This window comes from Sander vitreus, chromosome 10, assembly GCF_031162955.1.
Source record: "Sander vitreus isolate 19-12246 chromosome 10, sanVit1, whole genome shotgun sequence".
Classification (NCBI taxonomy): Eukaryota; Metazoa; Chordata; class Actinopteri; order Perciformes; family Percidae; genus Sander; species Sander vitreus.
The window spans coordinates 20,776,166-20,800,592 of NC_135864.1; the positions used below are offsets into that span (position 1 = coordinate 20,776,166).

Sequence of the window (24,427 nt, forward strand, 5' to 3'; positions counted from 1 at the left end):
AGGAAACAACTAAATGATAAGAGGTAGACACAAAATTATGATCCTATTAAATGTCTTAAGCATATACTAAAAAAATCCAAACTTGTAAGTGATTTGTGATATAGCATTGTATTGCAATGCATTAACTGTCCCATCTGTGTTTGTATTGTCTGCTGTGTCCAATCAATGAGTAATCCCTTTGTCAACATTGTGACAAGTACACATGATTAGTGTCTCTCGATTATTGTACCTGTATAACAAGTTATACAGTTGTATATACATAAATATCGTATATACATATATATTAACAAGTTATACAGGTACGTCATCACTACTTCCTAAATTCCTTGTCCAACAAAAATAGATAATAATAATAATAAATAAACACTGTCAGTCTCTGTCCACCTTCTGTACAGCATGAAGACAAATTTAAGTAAACTACCATTGCAAAACGACCAATACATAAACTATAGTGTGCAATAACTTCATATCAATTTTTAACAGTATTAACAGTTTTGCTGTATTCATTAGTCATTGCAGATAAATATATATAAAGGGTTAAGGGGTTTACTCATAGGTTTACTACGTTACAGTGGTGTGACACCATTATGTAAACAGCGACACCCAATGGCTACAATATAGATTACAAGAAGATGTTAGTGCAGTATCACATCTCCCCCATAAGGGGCGCCAAATAACAGAGAAACCCATGGATGTATGATATTCCCCCATAGTGGGAGGAGCGAGCGCTGCTGCAGGTCTGTTCACTGGGGCTAACTAAAGTCCATCAACAAGCTAGTTAGCAGTGAGCGATATGATGAACGCTATTGGTGATGCTCTAGTAGCGACAAGAAAACATGGACTAGTTAACTGATATTTATTCCAGTGTCTTGACAATCACTATCTAGCTGAGGACCATTTCAGGTGGTTGTGATTAGCTGCTTCATTCATGCGGCTGATGGTGTGCCGAGGAGTTTGAGCTCTGAGTGGCGGGCAAGCTCAGTCATCAGTTCGCTGGGACAACTGGGACAACACGGCTCACTCACCGGTAACGTTACGAATGTTTTGCTGTTAGCATGCTAGCCGAGCTAACATTAACTAGCTAGAGTCCTATACTGCAATATGACTGCTACCGTTTCGCAGCTTAAAGTTAGATGTAATGGTGTACATCAGCCTTTTGTATCTTACTTCTTGCAACGGTAATTCCAGTTGCCCAGTTAGCAACGTTACGAAGAGAAAAAAGTGATTGGCGTCGTGTAAATACTAGTAATTGTTAGCATAGACACCAGAGCTACTTCATGTGACTACAACCAAAAGCTTTGCATGTGATTGAAGTAGCTGAATATTTTCACTGCTAACATATTTATTTTGCTATAACGTTAGTTACCATGTGTTGAGTTGCTGTTGTAACGTTAGGCTACTGCTGGCAAGATAGTGCCTATTCGCTAACGTTCATGGTGTAGTAAGCAACATAACGTGAACTTGCTTGTAGTACTATAAAGCTTGGGCTAATACGTTAATATGTAGACCTGCTGACATGTAAATAATGTTGTTGCTCTTCCTCCCAATAGAGTAGGAGCATGGTGGTCCCGGACAGTGCCAGCGTGGTCCCCCAGGCCGAAAATGGCAGTCCCACTGGCCTCATGGAGAGCTCCAAGCCCGGGTGCAAAGAGGAAGAAGAGGGGGGTCAGGACCTGGCAGGGGTGGAGCTGGAGGAGGTCCGAAAGCTGCAGGAGCTTGTTCGTAGGTTGGAGGTCCAGAATGAGACCCTGCGCAACAGAGGGAGCAAGACTATCATCCACAGAGGAACCAGCAGCAACAGCAACATCACAGCCGCTGGCAATATCAATGACAGGCTGCATTGTGAAGAGGTGACCAACTCCCACCTCAGATTGGAGCACAGTGGCAAGCTGGGCAGCACAGACTTGGAGCTGTCACCCGCTCAGGACAGCAGCAGTGGTGAAGAGATGTCCCCTCTGCCTGTGGCCAACAGGCTTGAGGAGGAGGACCAGGGTCCATGTGGGAGCTTTCTCACCTTGACCTGCAACAATGGAGCAGAACAGTGCCAGACGCCAGAGAGCCCCTCTCAGGAAAGTTATGATTCAGAGACACTTGCAGAGAGCGACTCAGGGTTGGACCAAACTGCACTGGATGAAGTGGATGTCCTAGATTTGGAGGATGAGTGTGCAGAAGTAGAGGACGAGGACAGTTGGTATGTTTTATTATCTGGTCTCTAGTTATGCTTTGATAGCCTCCCTTTATCCCACTTGTTTGGGTTATCCAAGATATATTTCTGTCATTGCTGGACAGATAAGTGTGCTGCATCTAAACATTTGCAGATGTGAGAGAGATAACAAGTTAATATCCATAATATGTAGCAGTGCATATGAGTTATCTTCAGGGGAAGTTGATTTCTGGCAACACAGGCCACTTCGATGCCGCATTTAGAGTTTGCATGTTAGGTTCCCCTGTGTATAGGTAGAGTAGCCCCTTCAGCCAGATGAGTCACTTGTGCCTTTTCATTTTAACCTCCGATTTTAAAGTGTTACTCCCCCACAGAAAGTGACTAAACACTGTACTGTAGCATTAGGTCATTTGGATTAAAAATGAGATAGAATGCATTTTCCCCCTCATCCACAGAAACAAGGAGTGCCCTTTCTTGTACTTTCAAATCTTTGCTTAAGTGTGGCAAACATGTTGACCACTAAGTCAGAATATTTACTGTAATTAGGAGGAAATGATAAAGGTGTCTCTGACGTAGGTAAACAACAGGCATGACCTATCTGCATCCTGATTGACAGGTTCTAATGAACACAAAGCTTCTTTTTTTCTTTCTTTTTTTTTTTTTAAACAAATGCTGTAGGTACCAGAAGTGTTATGTCAAGCTGTTTCAAAAAAAGAAGCTATTTCAGAAATTGTTGTAATGTTTTTTATAATGTTTAATTATTATTGTTGAACCGGCACAGATCTACATACACTAAACCGTGTTACACAATCTAACAGAATATAATTACCCCAGAAGGACCAGTAATCGAAGGTTAATTACTAATAATCCATGTTAATTCTGGTTCAGTTCAGTCTTGACATGTTCGTTTATGCTGTGCACATTGCGTTGCCTGAAATTGGTACCATATTGTGTTCCTGATGGTTACTTTATCAGCTTAACAGCCAGACCATTCACGACTTATTTTCAGTTTCACATCATTAGCCATACCATATGTGCTTTGTGAGGTTATCATAGCCAAAACATCCAGTAATCCCAACAGCGACATAATCTGATCTGCTCTGGGCTGGATGCTGCCGCAAGGCTAAACTGCTTTAGGTGGGATTGCACAGCATGTGATCTGAGGGGCCCCTTGTGTGACCAGACAGAAACACTGAAGCTAAGAGAAACTGCAGGTATCTCTTTGTTGTGGTTTTTTGATTCATAGTCTAAAATATGTACAAGAGAAAAAATAGATTGCCTGTGGCAAAGTATCCATACTCTAAATAATAGTTCCCAGTACTTTATTAGACTAGACAGGCAATGCTTCAACCTCACCAGGTCAAAATTGTCACGTGAATGTCCATCTTGTTCTTAAATCATAATAATTTCCCCCTTGGACATTTTGTTTACTTACGGGAAATGACTTCGTAAACATTTAAGTTAAGCAAAATTGTGTCTCTGGCCTATTAGATTCCTCGCATAGGTCTAAACTTCAAACCTCCTAATTTACGCTCCTCACACTAACACAGTCACACAGAATAAAGCTGAATTTGCAGTTGATTTTATTGTTTTGACTTAAGTTATCCAACCTGCCTCTGTGATGCTCCTGGCTGTGGTTGAACATAGATATGACACTGCTTGGTTTTATCATGAAAAGACGTACACCTGTTTTTTTTTGTTTTTTTTACAACCGCTATAAAATTACTACAGTACAGGGGTCATTTGAAATTATAGGATTACTGTAAAAGTATCAATATATACATATTGACGTCATCCACAAATGCGGCTCTCCTTATCTCAGATATATTTTAATATTATTGTAGAGGTAGGTTGCACCAATTCTGCTCTGGTATATTTTTTTGTTTACCAGTTATGCTAATGCAACTGCATTTGCAGATCTGTCTCTTGCGTGAATGGCAACAACCAGGTGTTAACCGGTGACCAAAACTCTGGATGAAACACAATCAGAATGTGTGTCATTCCACATCAAACGCAAGGATTGTGTGTGGAAGAAGTAGCTCCTGCAGTCTCAGCAGTCATGTTTGAGAACCAGGTCGAGGCTGTGATAAGGATGGTCAAATATGCATTTCTTAATTGCTCACTCACTGTTTGATCTGATTACATCACTCACTTTAAATGGTTGTTTGATGTGTGGGATCGTTGCTGCTTCATGGTGTCCTATTCAGTGGTTGGGCACTTAATTCTGCCTGTGGTCCGTCACGCCTATAGCCTGACCTCGTCATAGATTCCAGTCAAATTCAACCCAAGTGCTCTTTGGTGACGTGATTGATTACGTTACTGTTGATCATTCAGCATCATCTGTCCATCATCGTATAAAGCCCGCCCTGACAATTTGATTGGTTCGAGCATAGTTGCTCCACAACGGATCAAGTCCAGACCGAACTTCCCGACCTCAAATGTTGTGGGCGGGGCTAAGTTCGGCTGGCATCCAGGCTATCGCGCCTATGTTGTACATTGTGAAAAACATTCTCGCTGTGCATTGCATGCTCAATACTATTAAGTGCATACCTTACATGCCAGTAGTCCACACTAATCTCCAGCTTGTTTATATTTAAATCTTTTGCTCAACGTGACTGGCACCTTTTGACGAGCATGTTTAATAAAAAAGTAGATTAGGCTGACTTTTTTGGCCCTGAGCTGCCTTTTCCCTACCTCAGTTTCTCCATCTCTGTATTTACTCTCCCAATCCCCTTCTTGTCATAGCTACCATTTCCCTTGGTAATACTTTGTTTTCTTCTTGTCTGCCTCTTCTCTACAGGTTGTATGTGTCTCCAAAAAAGCAAGTAGGAGATCAAGGGCCAGACTCCCCATTGAAGTGGTGTAGGCAGGCTCTTGACCACCGCAGCCCAGAGACAGAAATAGCTTGTCGGACCCTGATCAGCCGTTTGGATCAGAGTATGTAAAACACGTAGATACATTTTATGCATTAAACTCTGAAATGTCTTAACAAAAGTATTTATTGATTTGCATTTTGATTCATTCACTACGTAAGCGCTAAGATTAACATGTCTTTTTAGGGCATCACATCTTTGTGCCGGTTGGCCTAAATCAAGATTAAGGCATCTAATTTAGCACTGAGAGACAGTTGTACCTCCCTCTGTGAATGGGCTGCTTTCTTATTTACTGCTCACCTCCATTGTACATGTACAAGTTTGTGTCTGAACCAACGGGCCCCATATATTATTTACCCTGCTCGTGGCTCCTACTTCCTGCACACTGCAGAACCTGAACAACAGCTATTCACACCAGGGCTGAATGACTACATGAAGTCATGGGCTGGGGTGGATTACCTTCCCCCCTGGGTCAGCTCTCATTTTTTTAAACGGCAGCACCGGGCCATGAAAGTGCCTGTTGGCATAGAGACTATCGTGTTAGCAGTAAAGGTGATTAAATGCTTTTTTTGTTTTTTTTTGTTTTTCTCAACTGAATCCTACAGTACGTATGCAAATATTGCAACGGTTTGTTCTCAAAGCTCTTGCATGAAACTATATACTCCTAATCCTGCTATTACACTGAACATCAAACTGTCTACATATTGTGTATTACTGTGGTTAAAGCAGAAACGCCGGAAAATCAGTCTGCATTTATCTATGAATCAATAAAAGTTTTTCTTACGGTATCTGTTGTACACAGCAGCTGTATACTGTATGTAAAGCTTCTCCTTAAGTTTAGTAAATCCCCGCCACCATCTGAAGGCAGCAGGACATAAATATTAATACATTTGCAGCCTCTGATTGGAGATGTGTGTCACCAGAGAGCGCAGTGCCATTACACCATAGACTGGATTAAAACTAGCATTACACACAGCCATGCGTTCACACTGTTTACCTTCATTAAATCACATGCAAATGACACCAGGCTGTTACAAATAACCACACATCAGACTGCTCGGTTATAACTTGGTCTTCTGTCCGTTTATGCAGGAGACATCGAATTACTAAAGCTCATTAAGTCTGTGCCTCATAGCCTCCTTTCCAACTTAAAAAAAAAAAAAAAGAATTATTTTATATTTTATATTATTTGTTTCTATTAACTGTTTAAAGTACCACCCACCATCTGCCTCTGGCTGCAGATCTGAGGTGCTGTGTTCACATTGTCGCTCTGCACTATCCTTTTGCACTTTGTGCTGCTGTACCCATCAGAACCAAAATAGCAGGTGCAGGTTGGGACACGCTTTCCACTTGGTGGTCTTTAATATAATTTCGATTGATCCCAACCATACAGTTATATATGATACTCTTCATGTCTCTTTCTTCATATCATCCCTTTTAAAGTGGGTATATTCTTCTCTGAGAATATCTAATTTGTCCTCTCCTGTTCCCTGCAGCATCTCGATGGAGGAACATGTACAGCAGCCCATCAGTAGAGGCAGGCTCAGCAGGCTCAGGCCTGATCTCTCCTGGGTACCACAAATCAACTAACAAATCCCTACTAACCTGTGGCAGCTCAGGTATGGCATGACATTAACACACTGTGCTCCTCATTTTCTGCTCAACACAACAGTGGGATTGACGTCAGTTATTGTAAGGATGTAGGTCAGTTATGTGTGTGCACTAATGCATCAACAACGTGTCCCCTCTGGGATCTGAATGGAAATATTTAAAGACTATTGTAGCATTTCTGCATGCTGTGTGTCGCATAACTGCACAATATTAACCATTTTTCAAAACGTACAACACGTTATCTGGATTGATTTTCTTCTTCTACCAGGCAGCCATTGTCTACCATTCTTTTTTATAATTGTACTACATTTAACAAAGAATTTAAACTTGTTTTGAGAAAGGCAATCCATCACAGTGAACATTATGGAAGGTTTTATCTGTGTGGAAAGGCCTGATATCGTCAGAGCAAATGTGTATTTGGTGGCATGACAAAGGTTGCTGTTAGTCAGCCAAGCTTTGAATTACATCACTGCACAACAACCACAGCCATACTATTCTCTGTGATTAATTGTCTATATCAAGCATGTTAGCTTCTCTTGAGTTGTATTGAAATGAATGGAAAACAGTGTGCACCTGGCAGACAGAAAAACACATCTGTGACACTGGTATATTTTGGAAGATGGTCAGTGATTATGTATGGTTTGTACTTCAGGGGGTAAAAACACAAGTTATTACACGATTATTACAGTTACTTTGCACATTTGTTTTTCCTCACATTGTCTCACTGTACCTGGCACTTCACTGTGCAGAGACCAACAATGCCGATGTTGTTATGAATACCCTGTAAATAACAAATCTTTGCATGAATTTGAAAATGCTTGGCTTGTGGGTGGTGGCCCTATCTAATCCCAAACTTTTTACATAACCAAATGACCCTGGATGATGTTGTCATTTCCCATTTGTCTCAGTCTAAGAGTTAGGCCTGTGTCAGACAGACACGCCTGGCAGGGGAGCGTTGCATACAGCTTCATCGGCAGATGGTCCTTTCTAGACTAATGCTGCTGGACAAGTGAAGTCAGGGTGGAGAGACGTGTTAATTTAAAACAAACCAAATGTGATTGTCGAACAAAGGTTTGTCTACATTCACACCTTAAATTCTTGAATGTTGTCCAGGTCAGTCTGGTGAAAATTAAATCTAAAGTTGTCCTGATACAGGCAGCACTGCGTGTGTGTTAGCCGAGGTGGGGTGAGTTATACTCAAACTCCTCCAGTTGATTGTGACTGACTGAGCTGCTTTTCTCCAATATTTCCCAACTACTATAATCGTTACCAACTTGTTTAATCAACACTGTGATGTGCTACACTGCTTGATTACCTTAAGTAATACAATTGTATGAACCTGATCAATCAATCCCGGTCATCTACTGAGCAGAGTCTGACAGATCCCGTTGGCATCAAATCTTTTGTGATCAAGTCACTTACCACATAGGTGATGGTCTAACATTTGTCATATTTGGGACTAGAGATGGTCTGATACCATTTTTTGCTTTCTGATACCTGAACTTGCGTAACTGCCGATACCGAGTACCGATCCGATACCAGTGTGTCATATATTTTATTATATTTTAACAACTGTATACTATTTTCCCTGTATGGCTGTGATATGATTTCTATCTTTGTTGTCGGCCTGGCTCAGGTTAAACTCTTTGTGAAACATGAACAAACACAAACGATGAAACCCCAGAACTTTCTTTTATTATCCAGTTTGACAGTCAGTTATAACGGAAAAAGAACATATAAATAAACTACTTTAACGTAGATTTTCTTTAGGGCTTTATTACGTGCTATTGGATCGGTGCGTAAACTCCCGATACCGATACCAGCGCTTTAGGCTTTTTCTGTTAGGCAATCTTGGTTTGAAAGCTAGTTATCAGCCGGTGATATGATTTTTCTGTGGCACTGCTGGGCGTTTTAACCTGGCACCATTGTTATGCAAAACCGGTCACTGTTTATTCTTCGGGAATATCCATACAAAAGGTTTATTTTTGAAAATGGCAAATTGAAATACGTACTATTGTCTTACTAAGTGTTTTGAATGATTATGAAGGTGCAGTGTCATTGTTCCCTCCTATCTGGAGAGCCCTGTAGCCATTATAATGCAGTTCCTGATCATTTCCTTTTTCTTTTTTTTTTCCCCCAATTTCTTCCCCTGGCCGTTATTTCAGTACCGGCTTTTATTTGAGAATTTAAAATAATTCTCCCCAACAGAAGTAGAAATAAGTAATATTGTAACATTTTATGTGTAAGATGCAGGTTGTTGTAACTGGTATCCCACCGTGTTTTTACAGGTGTCACAACCATGCACTCAGCCCTGAGCTCGCAGTCCTCCATAGACAGTGAGCTCAGCACATCAGATGACTCCATCTCTATGGGCTATAAGCTGCAGGATCTCACTGATGTACAGATCATGGCTCGCCTACAGGAAGAGAGTGAGTAGAGGAGTTGTGCACATGATGTTCTGGACATCACGTCATTTGTGTTTCCACATTCTAAAGAGTAGACTACCGTTTATGTCAACTGATGAAGAAAAGGTCTAGCACAGTTAACCTTATTGCAAACATTTTCTTATACCTCTGTAGATCAAATAGATGGTTTTACTCTCTTTTGAAGCTTTTATATAAATATGTGTGCATGCAAGTGTATTTGCATGGCTCCCTGTTAATGCAGTTTCTTTTTTAACTTTATATTTTTGGTGTCAGGTCTGAGGCAAGATTATGCTTCCAGCTCAGCATCCGCATCACGCCGCAGCTCCACAGCCTCTCTGCAGTCCCTGCGCCGGGGTGGCACCTACAGCGATCAGGAATTTGACAGTTACAGCCTGGAGGACGAAGAGGATGAGTTCTGCTCCATACCCCAGCGACGACATCGCTTCACGCCCTCGCCCTTAGGCTCACCCCGGTGCCTGTCTCCCTCCACCTCCAACCACGGTCAGGAATACATCAGTCGGCTCGGGGCCCCACGCACAAGAACACCCAGACGATCCCTCCAGGGCCCCAGCGCAGAGCTACTTAAATTTGCCAAGAGCGAGGGTAGGCTATAACTAGTAATAATTCAGCGTGACCATCACAGAGATTCTTGTTGTACCGACGCTGTGATGATACACATACTGTTGCTAAATGTGTTATGTATGTGTGGTTCCAGAGGAGTTGAGGCACAGCATGCCAAATCTGGCCCCCCGCACCAGCCTACGTTCCCTGGAAGCAGTCAGAAACAGCCGCAGCATGGAGGCTAACCTCCAGAGCTCAGGCAACCGCATGTCCCACCTGACTCACACCCCGTCCTCAGGTAACCCTACCCTCTTCACCTGGTCCGCACCACTCCTCCTCTAATATAATGGCACCTACATTTGCCTTGCATATAGCCCTTTAAGGTGTCACTTTTATCCTACCACCTTACCTCCTCGAACCTCTGCATGACCACTGGTGAGGTTTTTATCGATATTCAGGAAGATTTTCTCTCTGTCCCCTGTGGAATATTTGACCGCTACTAGCGCTATGGAGTAGTAGGTCCCCATTTTGCTGATATCTTACGCGCACATGGGTGACACGGCAATGGTTTCACATTATTTCACTAATCTTCAGATGGCAAGTAATGTGCCAAGAAAAGAATGTGAAGAAGAAGTCTGCTAGCAAACCGACAGATGCAATGCCAGTTTCAAAACGTTCAAAGAAATTGGCTTTGCAAGTGTTTTATGAGTAAGGAAATTTTATTTTAACATGCAACCAGTTTCGGTGAGTAACAGAATACTGTTTGTTTACAAGAAAACTCCTAAATATAATAAATGTACAGAAGGAACAAAATAATAATAATAAAATAAGTGCTCTGAAGGCTGCTATCAACACAAAACTGTAATTATACCAACAGACGGTATGTGCACTTACCACTTTTCCACAAACAAATCTTATCCAGTTAGAGACACAATAAATTTATGATAGCAACATTATTAAATATATATGCAAACACAAAATCACAAACTTGCTCAACACATGTCTTTCACATGTAAATAAATTCATAAACATTAAGTAATGTTGAAAAAATGCAACTTGTCTTTGTCTTTGTAGGACACTGACACGCATGTATCGGTCTGATACATCAAAACGGATGAATCGATCTAACCTCGACAGTCTAACCCTAACAAGTCATGTCATTATCTATAACAAACTCATTCTACATATGGGCCACAGCCACTTATAGGAGCCCTATTCCTTCCCTGATCACTCATCTTCCCCGACATACTTCATGTAATTTACATGTAACTCTCCATTCACTCACCTGCTACATGATTAGTCTACTACTGTGCTCCAAACTTAACCCTGATAATCCAGTACTGCTCCTCCCAGGCTTTCCTACAACTCTTACATGACACAAATGCAAACAGCATAATTATACTTTGTATATATTAACAATACGTATTTGATTTCCTAATTTGTCTAGAAAGAAATAGCTGGTTGAGATTCCGTTATACCACTGTGCCTTTCTTCCACTCAAGGTATGGCTAGTAGTCGGCTGCGTAGCAGTGGCCAGTCACCTCTCTCCCTGCGGACTCCTGTTAAAGCTGTCACTCCTGTGGGCTCCATGGAAGCTGGTCGTCAGCCTTCCAGAGGTCTGCCCATTGTTCAAGCACCTCCTGCAGGAGGGGGCCGGAGGGTCCCGTCCCCAGGCTCTGCCAATAGTGGATCTTACATACCCGGGAGAGCCTCAACTGGGGCCGGGAGGGCTGTTGTGGGCCGAGGACAGGCATCTACCAGGAGTAAACTTTCACAGCCCCCCAGGAGGTAAGTGCTTAAATGAAAAGCTATTCAGAATTGTGAAAAAGTGGGGAACATATCCGTTTAATAATGGCAAATTTGTTTTAATGCCATTCAGATCCTCCCAATGTTATACTTGGGCTCTTGTGTGAATGAAGACTAACTTTCTATTTAATTGACAGGTCTTTGGGCATGACTAAAATGTCAGATGAATCCTGGAAAGATGGCTGTTACTAAGTCTGGCCGGTGATGAAGGATGTCCACTGCTGCAACCCTCACCTGAAAACTTCCTGCCACAGCCACTGTGTCCACAAATGTGTCGTACAACCTTTCGGTCCCCCATTTCAGACTAGCAAGCTGGGCTGCACTGGATACGTAGTCAAGAGCCTCAAGACTCGTTTCTTTCCCTCGCATGAAACATTGTCAACCCACACAGAGAGACTGTGTAGGCAGACAAGAAGGCACACATGCACACTCCACTTGTGGTATGGACCAACTCAGAGCTTCCAGAAGATTTGTTTGTGTCAATTTTACAACATTTTCTATGGCAACTGTGAGAAACTGCTGGAATATTAAGAGTTGTATAACCGTCTGTTCTGTTGATGTAATTGATATGAAGACAATTTAAATGAAGATATTGGTGGTTTGTCCATTTTCTGTGTGAATTCCTACTAGATGAAGGTGCTGAGTGTTGCATGCTTGGTTTTTGTTTTTTTCCTTATCGTGTAACTGCAGTATGACAAATCTTCCATGTGTTACACAACGATCTGTGTGAATTTATGAATGTTTGATTGGTTCATGGTGAAATTATCTTTAGATTTGTGTTTTGCTCTTTGCTTACACAGCAATGCAACTCCTGCAAACCACACTGCCCTTATAAATAATACAAAAATGGAAATCTATGGTTTGAGCCAAGGTGCATTTCAGCTGCAACATTCTTAATTCCAGAAGAATCTTGAGTCATTAAAGGTACTGTCATGTTACTGCATTTTTACTGCATATCTATATAGGTGGTTAGGGTTATGTATGGGGAGCGTACTTTTGGATACCACTGTAATGAAGAACATGTTTATGCACGAAGGCCTTGTGCCTAGATAGCTATGCACCCTCCTGCAGAGTGCCTCTGACAATTAGGAGCTGTAATAAAAATAAAAATAAGTCGACCCTGAAACTATAACTGCAGCATTTGTGTTTATTTTGTTTTTATTATAAGCCATGCATGCCAAGTCGAGGTCTGTTTGCATCGCAGGGTAATTAGTCGAAGTGCAATTCATCCGCAGCACAAGCAATAGCAGCAGCAGTACCGTAAGCATGCAGCACCAAACGCCTCACAAATGAATGCTCGACGCTACACACCCCTTGTGACAAAATGGCCCGCAGGCCTCATCTGCGCATACAAAGTCTGAGCGCATTCTGCAACCACATTAAAATTATTTCTTGATGGGGTAACGTTTAAATTGTGTGTCTCAGAACCGGGTGTAGATATGTCGCTATTACAAGGATATCTGTTAATGTAACTCTGCTCTCTTATGCATGACGCAAATAGTAAGGGATCAGCGGCAAACGAGGCCACGCATTGTCTGCCCCCCGCCCTCCCTCTGCTTGTCAGGAAGCAAGCTGATTGGCCGAGGCCTAGCAAAGGGTGCCCGGGGATCCAAAACTGCAGGCCGCACTTAGCTTACCGTCAAAAATAAACCAAAACAATAACAGACAAAACTGAGAAGGGGGAGAAACACCGATAGAGTCAGAAGACGACGCTATCAGGTAAAATGATTTTGAATCGGTTAGAAAGGCATGTGGAATAAGACACAAGGGCCCTGTCGGCCGTAGCGGGCCTCTTTCAGCCTTTTCGAAAACAACATGGAAGATAGTGCGGCACAAGCTGCTTCACCTAGCTTAGCAAGCTAGCTAGCCGATCTGACGGCCGTCGTCGCGCATTTAGAGCGACATGCAAAAAAGGAATCGTATAAGGCATATTGGTTTGTTGCTTATGCTAATTACTCTATGCATAGATTAACGTTGTGTGATGTTGAGACTTAAATGGTCAAATAAAATCGGTTGTTGCATTCCTTGAATTAGCCATTATGCTAAAACAAAATGGCGCTCTGAGGACCAGCCCTAGCTTGCATGCTAGTTAGCTAGCTCTGGTGGGTGGAGGGCGGTAGCCGCCCTAATAAGTATTGCATAACGTCTGCGGTACTTTCGTTGGCGGCCATAAACTCGGAAGCGTGTGAAGTTTTTTTAAACGACAACTGCAGCAGCACCGTGTTAGTTTTATTCGAAAATGATACGTTATCCATGACAATCAGGGACCCATAACTTCACTACAAATCATTGCAGCCATTCCATATTTGGCTTATTTAAACCGTCATGTGCCGGCAATGCATTTCCTCTCACAAAAACAAGCAGGACTCCTCTTTCAAGAGCAATTAGAGCCGCTGCCTGTGAGCTCGTCCTCCTGCACACTGAGCAGACAGCCTTTTGTCTCAGCTGGGCTGTAGCCATCATGCTCAACCAGCTCCAGGTGTAGCTACATGTCCTCAGGTTGAAGCTGCCTGTAGTACTCTTGATAAGCAATGGATGGAGCCAGTGGTCAACAACACAACTGCCCTCCTCCTCAGTGGCAGACAGCAGTTTTTCTGCCTTGTGTTTTAAAGTTATACAGAGGCCATTACATGCGGCAGCACCAGTGCCCTTATTATTAACCTGAGCCCATGTAGAAATGTTTTGTGATGAATTCCTTATAACACTTAACTAACTCATTACCTATTTTCTGTTCTTTCTATTATCAGCACAATGCTTGGGAGTACCAATTGTTTTGTTTTTTTGTCTTTGTCAGGGATTGATTACTTTGATGGAAGGAAGTCCATCAAATACCCCATTGGTTGTATTCTAAGGCTTTTTTCATCAAATGTGAAGGTATGTATTGAATACTAGCCAGTGTGGCATTGTTAGGTGCTTTCACTTTCATTTTTAGTAATGCACACTAAGGAAGTGCAAGAAACCAGCTAACACAGTGAACACTGTGTTTTCAGTCTTTTTCTGAGTAAAGACATGGATCAAGGAGGAGGGGTGTTGGAGCTGCACACTCAGGAGCTGAAGATGCCCCACGCTATGATCATGCAAGACTTTGGTAGGTGGCCAAGTAGGACAGGTGACAACCAATAATTTCATGAAACATGTAATCCAAGACACATTACCCCACAAGTAGTAAAAATGAAAGGTATTATCCATTCACTTACTAATCAGGTTTATTGTGTCACACATTTTAGTTTAAAGTGCAAATGCTATTTAGCTTCATCACCTATCTAAATAATAGTCACAGTAACATGTCATGGTCAGTCTGACATTTTCACAGCATACCAACAACAAGAAGGCAATATGCCTACACAAATGTGTGATAAGCTGCTCTGATATGTTCACTGTAGCTTGAATGTGCAAGAAACTGTGGGTTGTAGCTTTAATTGTCATGTTGTTTAAAACTATTTGCTATGCACCCCTCTCTGTGTCTTGTGTTTACAGTTGCAGGCATGGGGGGTCTGGCTCACATTGATGGGGAGCACATTGTGGTGTCTGTGCCCGAGGGTATGCTTCTTTCTGATGTGATGACGGACGAGGGCATCCTCCTGGAGCATGAACTTGAGGTGGAAGGCCTAGAAACTCAGGTGGTTCAAAGCCTGGAGACGGAGGTGGTTGAAGAACTGGAGACAGAAGTGGTGGAGAGCTTAGATGCAGATGTTGAGGGCTTGGAGGCCGAAGTGGTTGAAGGGCTACAGACACATGTGGTAGAGCTGGAGGCTCAGGTTGTCGAGGACCTAGAGGGTGAGGTGGAAGTGGACGGTCTGGAGGCGCACGTAGTGGAGGGCCTTGAGGAAGAGGTGGAAGTGGAGGGTTTAGAAGCTGAGGTTGTTGAAGGCCTGGAGGTTGATGTCGAAAGTCTGCAGTCTCAAGGGGTAGAAGCCCATGAAATTACCACTGAAGACATGGTGTCCTCAGAACACAGTGTGATAATGCCTGAGAATATTCTGGGCACAGAGGTTGCTATAGAGGAAGATCTGGACCCCCATCACCATCATCATCCTCATCATCACCATCATCATCATCATCATGTCCTAACCTCAGACCTCATTCAGGACTCAAACCATCACCATGATGACATGCCAGACCAGGTGTTTGTGGCAGAGCTTCTGTCTGAGCACCAGGACAACACTCTGGACCACCAGCTTGTGTCAGAAGGCTTGATGGTGACAGAGGCCAACTCCGAGACCATAATCCACGAACAGATGCCAGCTGAGGATGTTCCCCTGCAGACAGATGAGGATGATGATGCAAGAAGCAGCTCTGAGGATTACCTTATGATTTCCTGTAAGACAGCTGCCATATCACTTATATTAATACACATTGTATTATTATGCAGTGCCATGTTTTATTATTGCTATTTTTTGATAACTAAGGTTGTTTGTGTTACTGTAGTAGATGAGGTGGGAGAGAAGCTGGACATAGGAGACACTCCCCTGGAGATCAGCACTGAGGTAATGGAAGACAAGGAAGCTAAAGAGGAGGATGGCACTGAGGTCATCAAAGTCTACATTTTCAAAGCTGAAGCAGATGATGATTTAGGCAAGTGACTTTAAGCATAATCGTTCAACAATACAAGTAGATGCTTATGTGTTAAACTGAATGTAGATCATGTCTTTGGTTAAAGCTAAAGTGCGTAGTTTCTGTCACCCCCATAAGGAATTCTAAGTAATGACAACAACACTTTCTGCGCATCCACATGACTCAAGCCTTCAGTGATTGTGCACTGCGCCCACTCCCTCCTCCACGCAGTTGCTTGTAGCACATTATTTAGGTTGAGTAAATTATATAGCAATAATTCCTACTAGTAATACATTACAAAACCCATTACTAACCTGTTCAAGAGCAGTAAGGCGACATCCGTGTCTGACCTCAGTCCCTTTTCTTTTTTCAGCGCGCTACAAATTCTTTTTGGGATTTAAGTCCTGCTGCTGAATGTGTAGATCTTTTCTTAGCAGTACAATCACTGAATGAAACATTTCGTCGGCGCTTCTTTGGGTTTTCAGCCATGCCTTCACCTGTTGCAGTAGTCCTCTTCATCCCCAAAGCTGAATGCTGCTGTTGTCCTTTCTCAGCGGTGATGTAAAACACATCACTCAAGCTGCTGCGTGCGAAAGTCGCCATACTACACCATTTTGTAAAAAGAAATACAGAGAGTGTTTTGTGGAACCGATAGGCTTGATTAGCTTTGTATCAACTCATTTGACAATGGCTTCAATGTAACAGACTTTTATTAATATAAAATAGTCGCCCACTATAGTTTGAATTTGTAAATTTGGACCTCTTTCTAGGCGGAACAGAGGTAATAACAGAGGATGATTACCAAAATGGCCATCCTGACCTGGAAGCTGCATCATCAGGCAGACTGGGAGTTGGCCGTGACAAGATGGTCTACATGGCAGTCAAGAACCATCCAAAAGAAGAAGAGGATGATGAGGATGACAGTGATGAGGATGACGATGATGACATCAGTATGTTCCTTTGTGAAACAGCTTTTAGTCCATTTTGTCAGACAGGTTCTGTGGCTGTAAGTAAGTAGAATGTGTCAACCTTCAGTCTTTTACTGTTGAAAGTTCAGTAAGAGGAGGCTGCTGTACATCAGCATTCTTTTTAGATGACTTACTCAACAACAAAATGTTTTTGCCTATGTCTGGGCAGTTTGTACAGCAAATAACAGACACTGTCATAGAGCACTTTTTTTTTTTTAAGTGTTTTCTATCCTGTTAATAATTATATCTAAACTGTCTGTGCAGGTAATACCATTGATCAGGTGAAGAATGGAGCAGCTACACCATTTCTGCAAATCCGAGAGGGGCTGGGTGCAAACCGTGTCCTCAAACCCAAAGCTAAGAAAAAGAAGAAAGGGGAGATACGACAGTGTCAGACTGGTATGCACAGCATACAATTCTGGGATCATGAGATTTGTATGATTTGATAATAAGCATCTAACACTTTTACATGGTTGTTAACAGTATTTGAAGTTGCACTCTATTTTTCAACCATCTCTTCAACCATTTCTTCCAGCTGTTATCATTGGACCAGATGGCATGCCTTTGACTGTCTACCCCTGCCACATATGTGGAAAGAAGTTTCGCTCAAGAGGCTTCCTCAAATGCCACATGAAGAACCACCCAGACCACCTGCTTAAGAAGAAGTACCAGTGTACAGACTGCGACTTTACCACCAACAAGAAGGTGAGTTTCCACAACCACTTGGAGAGTCACAAGCTGCTGAGTCACAACAATGAGCGCTCTCCAGAATACAGCGAGTACGCGCGGCGCTACCATGAGTCCAGCCCCTTGGGCTCTGACAAGCTCATTGTCAAGGACCGGGAGCCCAAACTGCATCACTGCAAGTACTGCGATTATGAGACAGCTGAACAGGGCCTGCTCAACCGTCACCTGCTGGCTGTGCACAGTAAGAACTTTGCACATGTGTGTGTCGAGTGCGCCAAAGGCTTCCGCCACCCATCAGAGCTGAAGAAACATATGCGGACCCACACAGGCGAGAAGCCCTACCACTGCCCGCACTGCGAGTTCCGCTGTGCAGATCAGTCCAACCTAAAGACTCACATCAAGAGCAAGCATGGTGCAGATCTGCCTTTCAAGTGCAGCCACTGTCCCCAAGCCTACGCTGACGCACGGGAACTCCAGCGTCATATAGAGATGGTGCAGGGCCACAAGACCCACCAGTGCCCGCACTGTGAGCACAAGAGCACCAACTCCAGTGACCTGAAACGACACATTATCTCTGTTCACACCAAGGACTTCCCCCATCAGTGTGACGTGTGTGAGAAAGGCTTTCACAGGCCCTCAGAGTTGAAAAAACACGCGGAGACACACAAGGGCAACAAGGTGCACCAGTGCCGGCATTGTAACTTCAACGCTCCCGACACCTTCACTTTGAGTCGCCATATCCTGTCCTTGCATACGAAGGACCTCCCCTTTAAGTGCAAGCGCTGCAAGCGAGGCTTCCGGCAGCCCGCTGAGCTGAAGAAGCACATGAAGACACACAGTGGTAGAAAGGTTTATCAGTGCCAGTATTGTGAGTATAACAGTACGGACGCTTCTGGCTTCAAACGCCATGTGATCTCCATTCACACCAAGGACTACCCCCACCGCTGCGACTACTGCACCAAGGGCTTTAGGAGGCCTTCGGAGAAGAGCCAGCACATAGCCAGGCATCACAAAGACATGTTGATGTAATGTCATCACGCACACACAAACGCACTCCTCTTTCCCGAGTAAATCTGTGTCACACACCCAGAGGTCATTTTAGTGTATTAACAAAGAAATGGCGGATGTATGCTGTTGATGAAGACGACAACATTATAATTGCCGTTCTGTGTTGTAATGGGTGTAAACCTCTTCCCCCAGGGGTAATGCAAGAACACATTTTAGATGGGGGTGAAGTCTAAAAAAAGACATTGTGTACACTGAGTGGGACAGCTGTAAATTGTTTTGTTTTGTTGCAGAAAATCACATATGAACATATATTCAGGGTCTCAAATGTCTATATTTTTATACCCACTCAGCTAAAATGCTGCAAGATGATGACTGTGTCCTGTAAATCAGAAAGTGGTGCTTTGTGAACGTCATGCCAGTTCTTCAGATGATGTGGAATGAGTACTGGAGAGGTTTTCCTCCAAAGTACCAACTAGTATCTCTTTTCCTTATTAACCAACTTTTACACTGACATTTGTTTCCAATGCCATGTTGTCTTTAAGGGGCAGGGCCATTCATGAGTACATAAATGGTTTTGAGTGATGTTGTCACACTCTACGCACCTTAAAAGATATTTCATTAAATTGTAACATTTGAACTTCCATCATTTTGGATTTCCCTCCCAAGCCTGAACACTTGGAGTTCCGTTAAATCAATCATGTATAATATAGGCTGTATTCTGTTAAATATGTCTTCAAAGTTTAATCAGAAATGTTGCGTTCTGATCAGCAGTGTCTAACAAGGAGGGGAAATGGTGCAGTTGGTATATTAGTAGAGTATCCCTTTGGTGTACGCAACACAATTCTGACACATAAATCTGCTTTTATATTCGCTATGATGGTGACAATATTTCACAGGTGTATTAGTATATGAAGTTGACAGATGGTTGGCTTTACGTTCAACCCCTAAATCGGTTAGATCTGACTGCCACTTGCCACTGCAAGTTGCATATGTGTGATGTTACTTGTGACACAGATGTGCTCTCTCAGCTAACTATATGATTGCAATCATGCCTTACATCTGTTGGACTTTTTAAGCACTGATGAACACAGCTAATCAGAAAATAAGTGATTTTTAACTCTCAAACATGCTGTATCAATACCATTCTCTCAGAGATTGTGTGTTTGAGTCAGTAGAAAGCACCTTAATAACTTTTGTATTTTAATTACATATATGTATATAGATATATTCATGTATCTATATAAATATATATATATATATATAACACAAACCCTAGGTAATAAACAATTGCAGAGCATTGGGAGTTGGTAAAGGTAAAAATTGTTTTGAGTGTTATCTCTAGCAAATGAGCACGATCCATTACTGCATCAAACTGAATTGTCATTGAAAGTGGTGGGTGAAACCATTGTTTTGTTCTATGGATAAGTGATTTGGTTTTGTGTTTTGTTTGTGCTCACTAACAAGTTCCCCAGACCCTCGTCCTACAGTCCTAAATAATCCCAATAACCCAATCCCAAACATGGGATTATTCCCGTGAAGTCAGTGGTCATCATATTGGCATTAGTCTTTAAAGTATGCACATATGCTGTCTCCATGAAATTAATTGTGGTATATATTAAAAATCCCCGCATTTCGTGTACCTTAGTCTATATTTTCTTTCAGTCTGATTGTGGATAAACTACTGGTGGGGAAGAACCAAAATAAACAATTATCTTTTTATGCTTTTTGTCCTTTCTGTCCTACAAACAGGAATCATCTTTACATGACATTTTAAAGACCCAGTCGGCAGTTTTATAACTGTTGCTCCATGCTCCTTACCACCTCTGTAGATCAGTGAAATTGTCTAGGGCATTTTTAAAAAATGCCCATCACTTTCAATCATCCTGTTTGGGAATTTGAAACGTGCTTTATCCACAACCTGCTTCAGCAAGTCGGTTTCAGTTTGTAAGACCTCTCTTAACTGTCTGCGTTTTTAGTTTTAGCAGTCAGTTCATCCGTTTTAAGTACAGTCCAGACATTTGTTGTGATTGTATAACTTAAGTCAACAATTGAGTAGTGATGAAATATGCCAGTACGCCTCAATAACTCCAGCAGCCAACAAGCCATTTGGTTAGTAAAAGGGAATCAAAAGTTTCACTTGATCACCAGCTCGTCATCCTTTGTCACATCTGTGCATAGATGTAGAATGTAGTTTATGAGGGGTGAGCTGTACTGCCCAATCTTGATACTATCCAGTAGACAGTATAGTCTTCCACTTCAGTTGGCAAAGAGTGAAATTGATAGAATAATCTTAAAGCTCCAGACCTGAAACACTAAAGCCTTGCAAAGTTTTACACTTTGATTTTAACTCGTTTTTTTCCCCAATTGCAATGACAGTCCGGGTATAAAAACGTCCACAATCTTCTAGATCGGCAGGAACAGAGCCAGCTGACAAAGTTGCACCTTTCTCAAGCCTGCACTGGATCTGAATTAGTGTTTCTCCAGCCAAGTAACAGGCACATAAGTGAGTTCCAGCATTAAGGAAATCTGCATACTAGCTCTGCATATGAACTCATCAGTCGTCACTTATCATTGTTGATGTCTAGGATACAAGTTTTACAAATTAAATTAGTAAAAAATGTGATTGGTTGAAGGACAGTTTTGTGTCTGCAATCGACTAATTGTTAAGTCCCTAGATGCTAGATGGAGGTAAAAGCAAGAAAAGCACAGGTGTTACATTAACAATGGCCCCCATCGATTCAAGTGTCCCAGTAAATCAGGACAGTAAGACAGCATGCACTAAAAGCCCCTAAAACTGAAGCAGCTTAATACAATTCAACCATCATTCATTTGATTATTCACACCTGTGTTTTCCTACTGTGACATGTCAGAATGTGTACTGTGAGAGAAAAAAAAGCCTATTATACACACATCACATGTGGGGGTATTTTTGAAAAAACAGTATTGATGAAAAGAGTAACCCCTGCATACTGACTCCAACCACACATATATTAACATAGACAGTATTTTGACCCCTGACTAAGATTTGATTGCGATCGCAACGTTGTCCATTTAAATGAATGTGTGGTTTTGTGATGTGATCAGTTTCAGTAATGTATTAAGTAAGGCTACTTCAAATTCAAACAACTAACTCCAGAAATGGTATTCCAAGAAGGGAAAGATCAGTAAGATAGATGGTGATGAATGTGGAACCGCATTTGTCAAAGTTGTGTATATTTTATAGGGATGATATGATTGGTTTGGGAGTGACCTTAGAGAAGAAGGAAACAAACGATGATTTGGGTGTAACTGTAGAAAGAGAGCACTGATTAAGTCAGAAAGAAAGTGGAGCAAAGTGATTTGATTACATAGTTTGCACCAATTTAATGTGTTGCTCACGTCAACTCAGTCTCATTAAATTAACAAATGCATCTTTTTCCTCCACACTGAGACTCACGGGGGATTTGACTCTTTTAACGCACTAAAACTGCATGTGTTGCTGAGATGTGTTGCAGTCGTGTCTTGTTTTGCTTCCATGTCACCCGTCTTGAAAGATGTACGATGCCTCATACTGACGGAAATGAGCCTGTGCAGATGGGTTCACATGGGCACTGCGAACCCCTGATAGATACAACAGCATGTTCATTTTTTGTTGATCCCACAGAATATCTCATAAATCACTTACTGGTGCAGCTGTCAGCAGAAACCGCTGAGAAGTCGGATATCAACATGCAGACATCCATAAAATTCCTCCCTAAGTAACTCTTTCTCACTGCATTATCCAAGAATTTGGTATGAGTGTGTTGGGTTGTTTTTATCTGAATACACGTGATTAAGCAACTGCAGTGGCAGTAAATACATTTTTCCATTTCTTTTCTGAGCGTGCTGAACCACTGTCTCTCTCTCCCAAGGCTTTTCTTTGCCTATTTTGAATCCGCAGAGCATCAAACACATACACACCTAACAGCCCCTGAAGGCCATCACTATGATGAGAATTGACAGACATACAGAGATAATCCAGCCAGTGCAGAAGGTCAGACTAATTTATTTGATGTAGTCATTTTGTCCATTTTTCTGAGGATCAATGAGCCAATGTCTGGATGTGATTAGAATGATGAAACTGCCAGTAAAAACATCCATGGTCACATCTTGATGTGCAGGGAGTCAGCAAGTGAAAATATTCAGTACACAAATATTTCAGTAACTTAATCATTTTCAATCAGTGGCATGGGTTAATAGTTGACAATAATCCCAAATATTTAGATACGGTTTTGCATCAGAGGGTATTATTTGGGATATTTTGTTTTGGACAGCATAGGATTCTGGTGTTACACAACATATTGCTCTTGTATATTTCAGTGAAATGATGAGCAAATGGAGCTGGGGACTGTGTCATTAACTTTTCTCAATGGCAGACAGTACTGCCATAGCCTATTATCTCCAGATCCTTCGGTAGCTCACGAGCCAGATTGTCGACAACAAGGCTGTAAGTGCTGCAAGCCAGCTGGAGACCGCGGGGCCTTCAGGGAAATCATTGCCAGAATGCTTGGAGACGGGCAAAACTGGCCTCCTGATCAGTCAGAGAAGGGACAGTGTGGTGGACTACACATGACAAGAGTGCTCAGCTCCCGATTGGTGCATTTACACTTTGACTATAGGATGTCAGGATGTGTCATCTGAGGTATACCTCAATCTGAAAAAATGATTTCCAAAAGTCAGTAAGTAAACCTTGAGTCATACCAGCTACTGAGTTTGCATGTCAAAAGGGCCATCTCCATAACAACTGAGTCAAAATGATCCACTCATGAAGACTGTGTGATACGGATTAAATCTAAGGAAAAACCTAGAAAGTGGACCTTGAGTTGGAATTGTTTTGTCAAAAGCTTCACCAATTAAAGGTCAATTCTGTACTTGTTGAAGTTGTTCTCAATGGTGCCATAAAAAGTAGTGATAAACAGATGAAAAAAATATTAGGCTTTTACCTCCTTGAGAAATCCAAAAAGTCTGATAGGCAAATAGTTTATTTCAGAAATTACAGTTCTACTTCACTGAAGATCCATTCTTAGTATATGTGCGCTGGAGGTTTTACCTTTCCACATCACACTTCTCCAAGTCGAATATTGGACCACGGTTGGCTTCCAAACCCATTGTGATGTCACAAATCATGCTTAATACACGTCTTAAACTCAGATTTAAACGTGGGCGCAGAGAAACTTCCCCCCAACTTCACTAGATGTCACTGTTATCCCATCCTTCTGAGAGACACTGACTGCACTGATTACTGAGAGTGTTGCCACAAATAAATGCATAAAAATTAAATGCATACCCATTTCCAAGTCAGTGACTGGGTTTTAATGAGACTCCAGCAAAATAAGAACTGGGCACTATCCTTATTTTGTTCTTATAGTTCACTGTTTATAAAGTCCAGGAAACAGGTGAGAGCATTGACAAAACATGGATGTTGGGTTACCTATATTGTATCTTCCAATGGAAGATTATTTATGGAATGTATGAATAAATACATTATAGGGGAAAATCCAAAAATGAGACTCCTTTAAATGGATTCTGTCTCATGTATTTATTTGGGGCAATTATTTCAATTAGCCTAAACTTTCAGGATAATTGTCAGACTTCGTTCCCCATGCACCCTTTAAACAGATACAGTAACGGACCTGCCCATTTACACTGCTCTCGGAGGACAGGACATTTTGACCTGGATCACAGCAGAGGCGCGTCACCGCGGGTGGGCGTGGCTAACCGGGTGAATAAAGCTGTATCCTCCGTTACGTT

The 24,427-nt window shown here is 42.1% G+C and overlaps 2 protein-coding genes across 6 annotated transcripts; both read left to right on the forward strand.

The window, feature by feature from the left end:
• Positions 1 to 726: 726 nt before the first annotated feature.
• On the forward strand, positions 727 to 12,567 carry LOC144524538 (SLAIN motif-containing protein-like). Its single transcript, XM_078260862.1, has 9 exons — positions 727 to 1,027; positions 1,551 to 2,191; positions 4,965 to 5,101; positions 6,534 to 6,656; positions 8,937 to 9,077; positions 9,348 to 9,677; positions 9,790 to 9,933; positions 11,138 to 11,423; positions 11,579 to 12,567. The coding sequence occupies exons 2-9, from the start codon at positions 1,560 to 1,562 to the stop codon at positions 11,631 to 11,633; spliced, it is 1,848 nt and encodes a 615-aa protein (XP_078116988.1). The 5' UTR covers positions 727 to 1,027; positions 1,551 to 1,559; the 3' UTR covers positions 11,634 to 12,567.
• A 239-nt stretch (positions 12,568 to 12,806) lies between these two features.
• Positions 12,807 to 20,375, forward strand: znf711 (zinc finger protein 711). 5 transcript variants are annotated; one of them, XM_078260857.1, is made up of 8 exons: positions 12,807 to 13,160; positions 14,236 to 14,315; positions 14,432 to 14,529; positions 14,919 to 15,761; positions 15,873 to 16,016; positions 16,766 to 17,005; positions 17,228 to 17,398; positions 17,499 to 20,375. In XM_078260857.1, the coding sequence occupies exons 3-8, from the start codon at positions 14,451 to 14,453 to the stop codon at positions 18,677 to 18,679; spliced, it is 2,658 nt and encodes an 885-aa protein (XP_078116983.1). In that variant the 5' UTR covers positions 12,807 to 13,160; positions 14,236 to 14,315; positions 14,432 to 14,450; the 3' UTR covers positions 18,680 to 20,375. The 5 variants fall into 5 exon arrangements, with proteins under 5 accessions (XP_078116983.1, XP_078116982.1, XP_078116984.1 ...); XM_078260856.1 differs by having other exon boundaries at positions 12,808 to 13,160; positions 15,870 to 16,016; XM_078260858.1 differs by having other exon boundaries at positions 12,808 to 13,160; positions 15,870 to 16,016; positions 17,228 to 17,362.
• The last annotated feature ends 4,052 nt before the right edge of the window (positions 20,376 to 24,427 follow it).